The sequence below is a fragment of the Planococcus citri genome, chromosome 2 (assembly GCF_950023065.1).
Source record: "Planococcus citri chromosome 2, ihPlaCitr1.1, whole genome shotgun sequence".
In the NCBI taxonomy this organism is placed as follows: Eukaryota; Metazoa; Arthropoda; class Insecta; order Hemiptera; family Pseudococcidae; genus Planococcus; species Planococcus citri.
This window is the reverse complement of record NC_088678.1, coordinates 16,915,559-16,930,702: the sequence shown is the minus strand read 5'-3', so window position 1 is coordinate 16,930,702 and position 15,144 is coordinate 16,915,559. Positions and strand designations below refer to the sequence as shown.

The 15,144-nt window shown below is 36.2% G+C and overlaps 1 protein-coding gene across 1 annotated transcript; it reads left to right on the top strand.

The window, feature by feature from the left end:
* Positions 1-3,938: 3,938 nt before the first annotated feature.
* Positions 3,939-11,447, top strand: LOC135834805 (venom serine carboxypeptidase-like). The gene is made up of 6 exons (XM_065348774.1): positions 3,939-4,433; positions 7,582-7,780; positions 8,555-8,701; positions 8,839-8,916; positions 8,996-9,162; positions 10,782-11,447. The coding sequence occupies exons 1-6, from the start codon at positions 4,095-4,097 to the stop codon at positions 11,304-11,306; spliced, it is 1,455 nt and encodes a 484-aa protein (XP_065204846.1). The 5' UTR covers positions 3,939-4,094; the 3' UTR covers positions 11,307-11,447.
* Positions 11,448-15,144: the final 3,697 nt, after the last annotated feature.

The window sequence follows — 15,144 nt, the reverse complement described above, 5'->3', positions numbered from 1 at the left end:
TTTCCCTTGAACATTTTTAAACATTTGAAATTCAATTCATCGCTTACATTTATCAAAATCGCTATCGTGGGTTCTTTTACTGAACCAGCCTACCTGGTTCAGTAAAAGAACCCATGTTGGCGATTCTAAATGAATTGACGCGATTATTTGAATTTTGAGTATTTAAACGGTCGAGTGAAGGCTTAGGACTCCTCAGGTACACATCAAACAATTTTTTACTTCACAAAATAGTCTCCAAAGTGATTTGGGTTTTCCATCACCACATCCCTCTAATTGATATTCATTTTTTGATTTTGTGAATTTTATTTTGTTTTTTGCTTTTTTGTTACTAGTCTACAGATGATTTCGTAATTTTTATTATTTTTTATCGCGATTGGAATTTAATTAGTATTAAGTATTTACTCTTTTATTGTTGTAAATTATATCAATTTAAAAGGCTGCCTTACAAGTATTCAAACGTTTCATTCGCGGCTCAAAATCTTTTAGATCGCATGTCTAAAAATAAAGTTTTGCAGGCTAGAATTGCGAGAGAAAGATGAGCTTTCGATAGAGCTTTTCCATTAAACTCTCGTAATGGACCATTTTATAATAGAGACCTCACAGGGTCATTTTTCTGATCTGTGTTTCACACACCCCCTAGTTCTCCTACCGGTGAATTTCAGGATGAAGCAGAAATTGAAGCCCAGATTGCAGACGCGCTCGAACTGATCAAACTCGATCAGGCCAATGACCAGCACAACCACAGCAACAGTGAATGTATGTCAATCCGAAGGTCAGATAAAATTGAACACGATTTCACTTTTAACAATTTCAAATTTTATTGCAAAATTCGTGTAAATTTTTCATGTTTTTTTCATCTTTCTTCTATTTTTATATTTTTCTTAAAATTCAAAATTCCAGCATTCGATCAAAAATTTTCTTCAAATTTTCTCACGCTTAAACACCACTGGACCATCATTCTTTCACTAAATAATTACAATTATTGTACCTGATGTAATCGTACGTACCTATATGGCTGTGTACTTTTTACATTCAATATTAATATAATTATGTATATGTTTGAAATGATCTTAGTGACTTTAAACTAAATAAATATGTATATGTTTGAAATGATCTTAGTGACTTTAAACTAAATAAATAAATAATTTCATTTCTTTTTGAACAGATTGGGTGCATGGTGAGAGGGGAGGAGGAGAGGGTAGGTGTTTTGTTTTTTATCGTGAGGTTAAAAATACGTCGACCAATTCCCTCAAGTTAGGTAACGGTTTTTAAAAAAATCTTGGGCAGTTTGAGCTGTCTCTAAGGGGGGTGGGGGGGGAATAGGTTGAGGTGAAAAAAATTGAAAATTTCATGGGCGCTACGGTGCGAGGTCCGAGCCACTCGGATTCCCCACGGTCCCACCGTGGAAAATCCGACGACTCCCTTCAAGTGGACCAAAGTGACCCACATACTGCTGCAGTAAGAAGTCACAAGCTATTCGTCTTCTGAAGAGAGTGACGAGCAGACCTCGAAGAAAGAGGCCGCGAGAGTGTTATTGACATTACGATATACTCTGTCTCACATTACTCAAGTATCCGGGAAGTTTGATTTTTCTGCATTTAATTCCTAGATTTCAGAATAAAAACAATACTGCGCTCTGATGGCGACTTTTCTCTTGATAAAATCCGACTTACCAGGGATCCTCGCATGAAGTGTCCTCCCGAGGATTTGGGAAGAAATTGGTCTCAGTGGTAGCCTTCGGTCCAAGTACCACACCAATGAAATTTCAGCTGTCAATGAGTTTGGCTCCCACAGAAAAATTTCGAATTTAAAAATTTTCAAAAATCGATTATTCCGACGCTCAGTGTCTTCTCACGGTGATATTGTGGGCAAATTCTGGTCCACGCGCTTGCACAAAGGACTTCTTTCGTTTTTACCATAAGAATTAATTATTCAAATTTCCATCGAAAATAAAGAATTTGAATCATGTACGTATCTACGAAAAATTACAATAAAATGAAAAATTTATTCGAACGTGAAAAATGAAACAGGTTCTTGTGCAAGCGCGTAGGTCAAAATTTTTCCACGGCAACGCTGCGGGAAAACCCCGAACATCGCGGTAACGGTTTTTGAAAATTTTTCAAATTTAAAATTTCACTGTGGGAGCTCAACTCAACACCGAAAGCAAAAATTTCAACAGTTGTGGTACATACTTGGGGCATGAGCTACCACTGACTATAAGACAACCTTATCTTGGAGTAATGTAACAAAAGATTTTTTTTCATACTTAAATCATTTTTTTTTTTTTTAAATTAAAAATAACATAAACAGATCGAGCCGAAGCAAAACAATTCCAGCTGCTGCGGTGTCCATGTACTGGAATACGCCAACCGTTTAGCCAGAAGCCAACTCGTCGACTTCACAGCGTGCGACATTCCAGAAATTCGCCAACGCATGGCTAAAGAAGTGGAAGCTCGAAAGTTGATGGATTAGAGTACGGTTACGGTAATTTTAGGTTACGATAATTCAAGTTCCATTGAATTCAAAAATTTGACAAGAAAAGGAGAAAATGATAATCTCAAAATTTAATTTTTAATAAAATATTAGAATAGCTCATTGCAAAAATAGCCCTTGTCCAAAATGAAAATAAAAAACAAGCGAGACAAAAACCCACTGTGAAGTCCTGATGAATTGGTATCGTGTATTCAAAGTGATTTTTTTATCAACTTGAGTAATTCCCGTTACTCTTGGAAAAACTTTTAGAGGACTATCATACTGATGCATCCATAAAACGCAGTGGAGAAAAGAACCTCCCCAATTTTTTTTCGAAGTGACAAGGGCTATTTTTGCAATGAGCTCCTCATTTGTAATACTTGTATTTGATTTTTGAATGCATTTTGTTACGTGTTGATTTCAAAACTATAAGACTGTTTTCATTCATAACGATGAAATTGTAAATATGAAGAGTCCACGGAAAGAACCAGGTAAGTCACCTTTTTTTCAAAAATGAGTTTAGGGTTGAATTAAATTCACACTGAGGAGTAGAAAAATGTAGTCCATTTACATTTTGAAAAAATCGATTTTTCGTGGTTAAAATGGCCTTTAAAAAAAAGAGAAGAGAAAAATGAGCCGAGACCAAATGTGAGGCGACAGGAAGAAAATTTCAACATCGTCAACTATTTAGAATACAAAAATTTTTCATTATGTCATCATAATAATCGATTTTCATCGAATTCAAGTGGTTGCAAAACACTGATTTTTCGATTTTTTGCTTGATTTTTTCACGTAAACAGTGACTTTTCAAGTCGTGACTGGCTCATCTCTTCATTTTTTTCCTACAATGCCTCAAGTTGTGTTTGTGGGATTTGTGTGATGTATTTCCAGTCATTACCTTGATGAAATTCAAATTCGCTACAAAATTGGAGCCTTCTGATACTTCAAAACGCCGTAACTCAGAATGGTTCTTTCCCTGGACTCTTCATATTTAATTAAACGTTGCTCATCCCTCGATTTGGTTTCAGTATTTCGAATTCTATTTCTGTAAATTCGTTCTCACGGCTACGAATCGAAAACGACGACACACGTTTAATTATTGTCGAATCTCATATGACCGGTGAATATAAAGCATGCCATTTAATAATTCATTCATTGGCCAAATACTTGCACCAGTCGGTCGGTAGATATTCTTCGCGAATAAACATTTCAACGACTTTGTAGGTACCTCTAGAGTCGACAGAAAAGATTGATTACGACAGCTTGTGCGTGCAGGATCAAAAGTATATGTAAGTAGCTCCAGACCTACACCCAGGTTGTTCAGGCAGGCGCTTCAAAAAGAAAAAGAAAAAAAGACTAGAAGCCGGCCACTGCAACGAATTACTCATAGAGAGAAAAATGTCCGCGGTACATAATTGGCCCATTAATAAGGAGACGACGTTAATATGCGCGACAAGTTGTGAATGACGAAGCTGCGATTGACGCCGAAGGATGTAGTCGATGGATGGCTCGTGCTTGAGGCTAACGAACGCACCACTGAGAGCGTCGTCGCTCATCGGGCAACTAGTTACCAAATCGTGCGCACCGTAGTAGTTTGATCCTCATCGTACAATATTATTACGATGACGAGTGTTTTGTGCCGGTACTTTAACGTGGTGCTTATCGTGATAATTTTCAAATTTGCCGTTTCAATTCGAGAATGTCGAGCTGTTTCGTCCGAATCGACGCCTTTGTATTTGCGTAGCGCGTATCCCTTATGGGAGCCGCAAGGAGACTCGCCCAATTCCGGTGAAAGGCTTTTATTGACGCCCTATTTGAATAGGGGTAAGATCGAGGAAGCTCGCAAGGTGGCCAAAGTCGGACCTGGTCTGTTTAGCGAACAGATACCCAGCTACTCGGGATATTTCACCATCGACAAGAGTTATAATTCGAATTTATTTTTTTGGTTCTTCCCGTCTCAGGTGAGTGATTTTATTACGTTGTTGATTGGCAATCGTATCTAGTCAAATTTTCAAATGATCGAGAAATTTGTGAGAAAGGGAAAAATTGATGAGAGTGATATTGAAGAGCTTAAAATCTCATGAACAATTAGAGCAATTGGGGGGGTGAGGGGTAAGTTGGAGTGAAAATCAGCCATTAAATCGTACAGTCAACTAAGTACCTATGTATCTGCTGGCTTCGGTGGACATTTTTTTCAGATTTATTCAGCAGTGGTCTTTGTGTGTTCTTGAATATTTTTTCGAATTTTATAGTAGGTTAAGTAAAGCAAAATGAATCGAAAAATGTTGCTTCAAATGCTTGTAATTTGCCATCAATGACTCGTCAATTTTTGAAATCGTGGCTTAATTTTTTGTACGAATGATTTTTCTTGGTTGTAAATCAAAGAGTGAGATGGAAGAGGGGAACGTCAATTTCTATCCTTCAAAATGTATTCTGAAAAATTATGATGATTAATTAACATTACTAGTAGAAAGTTGACCAACTAAGTTTTACCTTATTTTATGAACTCATCTTGCAAAAAATTTCACCAACAAAATAATCAAACTAGCTTTTTCAATGTGTTAATATAGGAGCTCTCATATTTGATTCCCATGTCGTTTTACCCTCGATCTTCATCTCTTAATTTTCGTCTATGAGTGATGTAAAATAATAGATCAATGGTTTGAAAAGTGGTGCATTTTCTCGAATTTGAAACATAATTTTGGATTTTTTGCTCATTATTTTCCATTGGAAATATTCATTTGTCTTAATAACGAGGAGTTTTATGAAAAAAAAAACCGTTGTTAGATACTTGAATTTTTACATAATTATTTATGTTTTCTGATGTGTTGCCAATTTTCACAGAATTTTCTCGCAAGTTGAACTGAATCTACCAAGTTAACAAACTAATTAGGTAAATGAGCTCGAATTGAGGAGAAAAACATGTTCAAAATTCGTATTCACCACTTTAGGCTTTCTGAAGAAATATTGGTTCGCCCAATAATGTCTTTTTAAAAGTTTCTAAGATGCAGGGTGTGGGGAGAGGTTTTGAGCTATTTTGATTTCGACTAAAAGGGGAGGGGGGAGGGACTGTGCCTCCGTGAAGGGGTTGTGAGGTTTTAAACAAAAAATTGACTTTATATTCGAACTTGACGTTCCAAAAACCCAAGCAAACGATATGTCACACAATGATTTCAATTTTACCCCATTTCTGACTGAATTTGGGTCCCTGTGGAAGGAGTTGAGAGAGTCTAATCGAAAAATCAATTCGATATTCGACCTTTTGACGCTCCAAAAACTCAAGCAAACGATACGTCACACAATATTTACATTTGCTTCACATTTCTGACCTAATTGGGGTACCTGGAAGGGGTTGAGAGAGCCTAAACGAAAAATTGACTCGATATTCGAACTCGACGCTCCAAAAACCCAAGCAAACGATATGTCACACGATATTTTCGCTCTCCTACATTTTCGACTAACAGAGGGGGAGGAACTGTGCTTCTGTGGAAGGGGTTGTGTGCGGTTTTAAACAAGAAATTGACTTTTATTCGAACTTGACGCTCCAAAAACCCAAACAAACGATATGTCACACAATATTTTCAATTATTTTACCCCATTTTTGACTGAATTTAGATCCCTGTGGAGGGGGTTGAGAGGGTGTAATCGAAAAATTGACTCGATATTCGAACTCGACGCTGCTGAAACCCAAGCAAACGATATCATATGTCACACAATATTTTCATTTTTTCGGTTTTCCCACATTCTGGACCAAATCGAGGTATACGGGGAGGGGGGGTTGAGAGGGTCTAATCGAAAAATTAATTCGATATTCGACCTTGACACTCCAAAAACTCAAACAAACGATACGTCACACAATTTTTTTAATTTTTCCCCATTTTTGACTGAATTTCGATCTCTGTGGGGGGGGGGGGGTCGTCGAAAATTCATTGACCTTACTATAGAAAATGTAAAATGCTTCGTTTTTTGTTCAAATTGTCGAAATACTTACATATTATAAACATAAAGAGTAAATTTAATAAATTTCACAAAATTTAAAAATCAAAGAAATGAATTTTTACAAAAATTTCTCATTTCTGTGCCGAAATTTTTCTTAATAATCCCCTTAACAGAGAAACTCTTCTTCAGTCTATCTCGATTTTCTAGGAATAAAACCAAAACAAAGACACCCTCGCGTTCTTATAGTCTTTTTCAAATTTGAAATTCTTCGAATATTTCCGAAAAATTAATGCTTCAAAAGAGGGGAAGGGAAAATGCAAAAATTTTCAAAGTGTCATGAATGCTATCGAATTATGTTTTAGAAGGTGTTGATTTTGATCCTGAAATACATTGAATCCTAAAATCAAAACTGAGCCATCGTAGCGGGGAAGAGGGCTTCAGTCAGAAATTTTGAAAAATGCTATCTGATCTTAAGGGTGTCAAAATTTACGTTTTCGTGAACGCTTTTACCCCAAATTCTGATTCAACTTTATTGAGACAAGTTAAGGTGGTGAATTAATTGTATGTTCTAAATGAAAGGATGCGAAGAGGAAGAATCAAGTGGGGGGGGGGTTCCAATTTTCCAATTTTCATATTAGAGTGTTCTTCGAATTTTGGAAATTGATCATTTTGCAATGTGAAAATCTTTATTTTTCATCATCATTTTTTTTCCAGATCACATCGGAAAATAAAATAAGTAAATCCTGTCTCTTGATTACCAAAACGGACATCCCTCAGAAAAACTATAATGAAGGTACACAAGTTACCCACCCATTTTAATGACCCTTGATGAGGGAGAAGGAGAGAAATTAGAAGGATCTGATTCCTTGACAATTCAGTCAACTTCCGAAAACGTTGACAATTTGGGACATTACTTTTTTCCATCATTAAAAAAATTCACATCACAAGTTCAAAATTCAAAGCTGCTGATATTTTTCAAAAAATTGTCTTTTGAGAACCCCTGGAAATATCTGAAAACCAATTACCTGCGTAATACCTTAAGTTAAAATAGCCCTTGCAGATGAAAAGCAGAAGGAGTAGTAAACCTCGAGAAAGTGATCAGGCAGAGAATTGAGTAAAGTGTTTCACATATTGATTTAGATATTTATTTTATCCCATTTTCTGTTTCAGAATGGTACGGTCGACTCCCCATTAATTCTCTGGCTACAAGGGGGTCCAGGAGCATCTTCGTTGTACGGATTATTCGAAGAAGTCGGCCCATTCAAATGCCACATCGACTCAGAAGGCGGTAATTACACCCTGAAACGTAATCCTTACTCGTGGAATATCAATCATTCTATGCTGTTTATCGATAATCCAGTTGGAACCGGTACGAATATTGCAGTAATAATTTTCGCATCACATGCTACTTACTTACTGATTCATGTTTACTTAATTTAATTAATGTGGCTCTGACCTTTATTTTTCGTCATATTTATGTATCTACGATGAAGATTTATACCATCATGTGAGTCTTATCAATTACTTATGCGAGTTTGTAACCTTCAAAAATTAAGATTCCCTAATCGTAACGATTATATAGATACGTACATACGAGAGTCATAACCAAAGTAGAAAGTATTAGGTAGCCCCAGTCTCGGTTTTGACTGACTGAGGCGCGACGCATTAAACGATGAATTTAACATTGAAAATAATAAAAACTAATTTTATCATCTCGTATAGCACATAAATCTAATTCCGGTTGCGTTATTACGGAAATACGAGCAGTAGGTACCTCCACCTATAGTGTCCCTATGTCTGTTTAGTAAAGTGTACTTAGCCACTTACTATGCTATCTATCTTACGTATGTACAATGTACAGGGTGTTTCGGAAATCGTCTGCCAAAATTCAACTCAGTGGATAGAGGTCGAGGAGACCAGCAAAAAAACGTTATTATGACTACTCAATTTCGAGTTTTGTCAAGCTCGTGGCTCCTTAAATTCGCAAGATAGGCAACCAGTCACAATAAGGTTTTTTGAAAGTCTCATTGGATACTATCTGCATTCTGCAGTTGAATTTTGACAGACAATTTCCGGAACACCCTGGTACCTAAGTATACCTAAGGTACAAAATGACGCAGTGACTTTTTTTTCTCCCCTTTAGGGTACAGCTACACGGATCATAACGACGGATACGCGACGAATCAAACAACGGTAGCTAAACATTTGTTCAACGCTTTGAAACAGTTTTTCAAAATGTTCCCCGAGTATAGAGATACGGATTTTTACATAGCCGGAGAGTCATTCGCAGGTTTTATGATCATCAGTGTATTTACTATGTTTGTTTACGTGTATTTACCTACGTATTTTATTGTACCTGGTCGGGACTCGTACCATTTACGTCTAATTTTGACCCATTATATGGGTTTTGTATTACTTTCTTTTTAGGTAAATATGTTCCTTCGTTGGCGCACTATATACACGAAGAAAATGCTGGCACTGGTCCGTTTTACATCAATTTGAAAGGTGAGCTGGTTATGGTTGATAATTGAATTAATAAGCCAACTTTAAACGCTTTCATTTCATATGACCCTTGCGTGCGCAGGTATCGTCATTGGAAATGGGTTCACCGATCCTGAGACCATGATGGCATATAGCGAATACACCTATCAATTGGGACTGATTGATTTGAAAGCCAAAAATGAGATGCTCAAGTTGGAGAATCAAGGCAAAAAAGCTATACAAGATAAACACTACATTGATGCATTTTACGTGAGTATATTTTTAGATTTTTAATCCCTCCCTCTCCGCTTGATATTCGCAGAGGTCTATGTCACAGATCAGAGAAAGCTCAAAATTGTATCAGAAGTTGAATAGAAATTGGCACCTTATAAAAAGGTGGTGGATGGGTCGACTTTGAATTTTTTTGGGAGGAATTGGAGGCCAGAAGGGGGGGATTTGATAAAGTTTGAGGGGAATTCAAATAGGTGTGGCCCAGTTTGGAACCGTATTTTTGTCCAGTAATATTTCCCCGTCATACTTGCTAAAGTTCATTTGGGCAAGTTTCATGCCATTTTTTGGATAATTAGAATTTATAAAAATTTACTGGAGGCTCCAAAATGATCTGAAATCGCCTCCAGTTAACTCAGTATGTTTCCAACTTCATTTGGTAAATTTTTGTTAGAAATTTCGAGCATTGAAAAATCGGCTGGAGGCTCCAGTAATTTTCAAAAAGTCGCTGGAGGGTCCAAAACGACTTTAAATCTGCTCGCAGCCTACTTCATGGCGTATTGAAAATAGATCACGAAATGAATTTCGACTTCCCAACTGCATTTTGATGAAATTTTGTGAAAATTTCAAGTTTCAAAAATCTGCTGGAGGCTCTCAAGATTTTTCAAAATGCTGCTGGAGTCTCCAAGATGACTCGAACTCAGCAGCAGTCGACTTAACGGTGTGTACAAGTTGTAGTGCGGCGTGAATTTCGGATTTCCAACTTAATTTGATAAAATTTTGTAGAAATTTCCAGTTTCAAAAATCTGCTGGAGGCTCCAGAACTGCTCAAAATGATTCGAGACAGTTTCCAAATGATTTGACGGGTCGAAAATAGGGTATATGCCGAATTTCAGCTTTATGGGTCAATTTAGTGAAATTTTGATTTTTTCCCCATTTTTATCCCAAAATGCTATTTTCCAAAATTCAACGAAAATCGAAAAATACGTTTTAGTTCTTGAAATCTTCACTGTCGATATATTTTTGTATTCTCTTTCGATTTTGCTGTGTCCGGTTTGAAAATTTTTGTGAATTGGATTCCTCTCTTCCTAAGTTGAGTATGTAATCATATTTTGGCCAAAAAAAAAAACAATTGAGACGTCCTCTTGGAAACCGGTTAAAAACCATAATTTTTTCGAAACTGCCCCCTTTTTGAGTACCCATTTCTCCTCTCCAAAGGTACCTTCGAAGTTGAAAATGTTTTCCGAGTTGGTCAAAATCCGTTGATTTTTTGGAAGGGGGGGGGGGGAGGATCTGCCGATCCATTCTAATGTTCTTATTTCATATAAATTCAGATCAAATATAGCTCCTTCGATTTTGACGATAGACTAAAACCGACGTCAAATATTACTCCTTGGCTGCCCCTTTAATCTGCAGGGTTGGCAAACTGATTTACACTCATGTTAGTCTGAGTTGCTATATCATCAGGCAAAATCTAGTACCTACCTACCTATTAATTTTGACGTACCTATGTATTATTCTCTGTTTGGTTTCCGAGTCCAATTAATCCTCGATTTTTCGAGTGAATTCTGATTTTTCGCACTAGTGCCCAAACTTAGCCCAGCCAATCATCACATACCCGTTGAAAATCTCATTCACTCGTGTGCATCGTAATATTACAGAGTTGGAGCGGTATCTTGAGCATATTCATATCGGAATCGCAATTCCAGAGTTTATACAACGTTTTGAACGATCGATGGACATGGAATCCATCGAAACAATACGTCTCGTATGTGCAAACACCTGAAATCCGGCGAGCTTTACACGTTGGCGACGTCGAGTTCACCAGCTTAGGAGTGGTGTACTACAAAATGATCCCAGATTTCATGTCTGGCGTTCGATCGTCGTTGGATATGGTATTAAAACACTACAAAGTACTCTTCTACAGCGGGCAATTCGACGTGATTTGCGCTTACCCTTTAACGGTGAACTTCCTTAATAGCGTACACTTCGAGGGTAGCGTCGAGTATAAGAAAGCTCGCAGGAGACCTTGGTTCGTAAACGGTAAATTAGCCGGGTACGTTAAATCTAGCGGTAACTTTAGCGAAATTTTGGTTCGAAATGCCGGACACATGGTTCCTTACGATCAGCCCGAATGGGCTTTGGATATGATATCGAGATTCACCAGTAATCGAGGATTTGATTAGTAGAGTCGTATAAGTCAACAATCAACACTTAGGTATACAATTTTCTTCATTTTGCGTTTTTTCTTTATTATTGTTTTTTGTAATAAGAGAACGAGTCTACGAGCTGTAAAACTTTCTGTTATAATAAATTATTTTCTGTTACGAGTTCGCCAGTTTGTGATTACAATTTTGGTTGCAGAGTATTGAGTATTATAGATAAAGCTGCTTGCTCCGAAGGCTACATCGCCGCTATTCTTGTACCTACTCATGAATAAAAAGTGAATCATTATTCAAGCACACCCCCCCCCACCCAAAAAATCGTTAAATCAAGTTGAGTTTTCTATTATCTGCTCGAACGAAGCCCTCTAAATGAAAATGAATCACCTCTCAAAGCAGAAAATTTCATTCTTTGCAATTCTGTTTCTCTTCATTTTTTTTTGTTGTAAGATCCTTAGATTTTCTAAAAAAAAGACATTTTTTATGATTTAAAATTTTTTATCGCAAATTTTTCCCCATAAAAGTATGTAGGATTAGTTTTTTTTTCAGGAGTCCTCTTTGTAGAGATATTTCAAGCGAAAGCTAAAAAGCTCAACTCTGTTGCAAAGTTCACAAATTTTCAAAATATTAGGGACATTTTAAAATGCAAGCTTTTGGAAGCTGTTTCAATGGAGGGGGGAGGGAAGAGGATTGAAAGCATCAGCACATCATGAACAGATTTTAAGACCATCAAAATTATCAAAATCCAATGTTCATTTTCTGGTGAAAAGCTCAACTTTCAAATTGAGCGGAAAAGTGGTTTCTAAAAAAATTGTATGGGCGTTAGAGGAAAGCGAGGAGAGGAAAGGTCAGTTTTGAAAAATGATTCTAGCTTCGAACTTGAAATATAAGTCGCCACACACTTTAGTTTTCTAATTATCACAATTATAATAATTATAATGAGGGGAGAGGGATGAATTTTTTAAAATACTGATAACTCGTAATTTCAACTCAATACTACAAAAGAATCTGAAAAACAATTTTTTTTTTGCGGTTGTGACCATAGAGGGGGGAGGGATGTCGGATCAAAAAAATTAATTCGAAATGAAGATAATACATACTTACCACCTAATAAATGTTCGGAGAATTATCTTCCTGCTCATGGAGCATTTTGTATTCAACAAGTTTCTCTATTTGAAAAAATGTTCAGTACAATTTAGAAACTCAAGATCAAAATTTGGGAGAATTGAAATGCAACAATGAAGGGATGAAAATTCATATTATTTTCATCTTTTTATAAAGTTTCTTTTACGATCGAATGTATGGTAGTTTTTTTTTCAATTTTATAATTTTTTTACAGCTCTTCAGTATTTATTTCATAAGTCATCTCGTCTGAGGTTTAAATGAACTGTCTACAAAAGAATCCTCGCGATTTTTCTGGAGAAAATCGGCCCCCTCTCCCGAACTTTTGTTTTGGTATTTCTTTACAAAGTTGAGAGTGAGTATCCATTTTTTTTTTTTTTTGCAAAACGAATCCGGGGTAAGAGTAATTTTTTTTGAGTGAAGATTATTTGCAAAAATAATACAGTGAATGTTTCAAATCTTTATTGTGAAATCACTGGAGAAATGTTTCCGAACAGGAAGTAATCGATTTTGGAAAAATGGTGCATAAATGGTCAAAAGGTCATAGGTCATTAGCCCAGCATCGACCGAGTTTACACATGCTAAACAAACATAATTTAGACAATTTTTGTGAGACTTTTTAAAATCTGGAATTTCCGAAAATATGGTTTAAGGTTCTAGATTGGCTTGAAACCACCTCCAATCGACTCAGCGCGTTGAAATTAGAGTACAGAATAAATTTCAGCTTTCTAACTTCAATGAGTAATATTTTATGGGAAATTCAACTTTCAAAAATCTGCTGGAGGCTCCATGCAGAACTGCTCAAAACGGTTTGATAACCATTTCCAATTGATTCAGGGGTTCGAAAATTAGATAACACATTTTGACTAATTATTTCTCTGAATTTTATTGCTTTATTATGGGAATATTATTGATACCAATTTTTGCAATCAAACAATTTTCACAAAATTCAATTTAATTATTTTCTCTAAAAATGTTTTATTCTATTCCTTGATGGAGATAAATTATATATTTTAATGACTGTGCAATTAGAATTGTGACTTGTTAATTATACCCACGAAGTAAACCGTTCCTAAGGAAAATCTCCTTTCCTTTGGAGTATTTTTGAACCTTCCCCCATATAACTAGTAATTCTCATATTACATTATTGGCGCATGTATTCTAAGTCTCTCTATTACATTAATGGCGCCCACACTGGGTACTACTGATCTTTCGGTTGCAGTGTGTGCGTTTTGTGATGGTTCGCTGGCCATTCCTCCGTCCGGTTCTAATGGTCCTGCAGTTTTAATTACGGGTAAATAATGCAATCATATAGTACACCTCAAGTGTTTCATGATCAAAACCAAACATCTTAAGGATTGTAAAATACCATGCCCTTTTAAGAAGTGCGACACGATTATAAATACAAAAGCCTTACGTGAAATCGTTGTGAAAAAATCTCCAATCACCGACAGTATTTGTCTCGTTATCAACAACGCTACGAGATCCCAGCTCGTCGAAATGAATCTTGCTATGAATAACCAGCATGAATGAAATTCGCAGTTCGCCTCCGAACTCCAGCATCTCCTACGTCAAAACGCTGAATTAAAAGAAACCATTTGAGAAAAAGATCGCTTAATTAAAACTCTACAAACCTCATCTTCGAAATCAAAAAACATGAGCCCATTTCATGGAAATACAGTCCCATCAGCAGAGCAGAAAAGGTTTTACTATATACACAGTACACACTAATCAGAATACAAGGACCAAATGACTTGCAAAGGACATGCAGATTTGGTATAGTAGGAGATTCATGGAACAGCGCAATGAAAATCGTTTTTACGAGGCAATGGAAGTCGAAGCGTAATCCGTGTATTGATAATTTCGAAAATCTCGACTCACCATGACAATTTCTTTGTATTGTTTAATCTAACCCACTAGCGGTATAAAAGACTTTCCTTTCTTCATAAATGTTAATTTTGTTCTGTTTTTATTTTTTATAAGTACTTACATTTTTTGATTTGTTTTTATTATTTAAACACATGAATAATTTAGTATGCGTTCCTGCTTAGGATCTTACTCATTTGTACTTCTCAGGTATACAATTGTCACATATGGGATCTACCCACGTAGGTATTTATAATATTACTGATAAGGCTGGATTTTTTGATTTGTTTTTATTATTTAAACACATGAATAGTTTAGTACACGTTCCTGTTTGGGATCTAACTCATTTGTACCTACCTCTCAGTTCAGAAATTTTCACATACGGATCTACCCACGTAGGTAGCTAGGTACTTAAAATATTACTGATAAGTCTGAAATGATCGGAGTGGATAATACTTTTCTTCAAAGAAAAATCCATACATAATCCACATCCATGACCTAAGTTTTCAAACTCTAAGCTCAATTTTGAATACAATTAGGCATTATGAAATAACCTTTTTACATTTTTGTACTTTGTTTTGTTATTTTTCCGGTGAAAATAGCACCGTTGACGGTTGACAAACTGGATGAAATAAAAAGATGAAATTTCATCAATAAAAACTTTTTCATCATGATAAATCGACGATCGAATAGAATCAGGTATTCAATTGGCGTATCGACTACTGGTAGTGGTCGTCACCGGTTCATCTGGCCAATTTGGAGATGCCATTTTCACACATCTGTCGGCGCAGCGTTTCAGCAATCAGCAATAATGCGTTGATTTCGTATCAATATCGTTAATATTAGATGGTATATGAGATGCGATAAAAGCAAG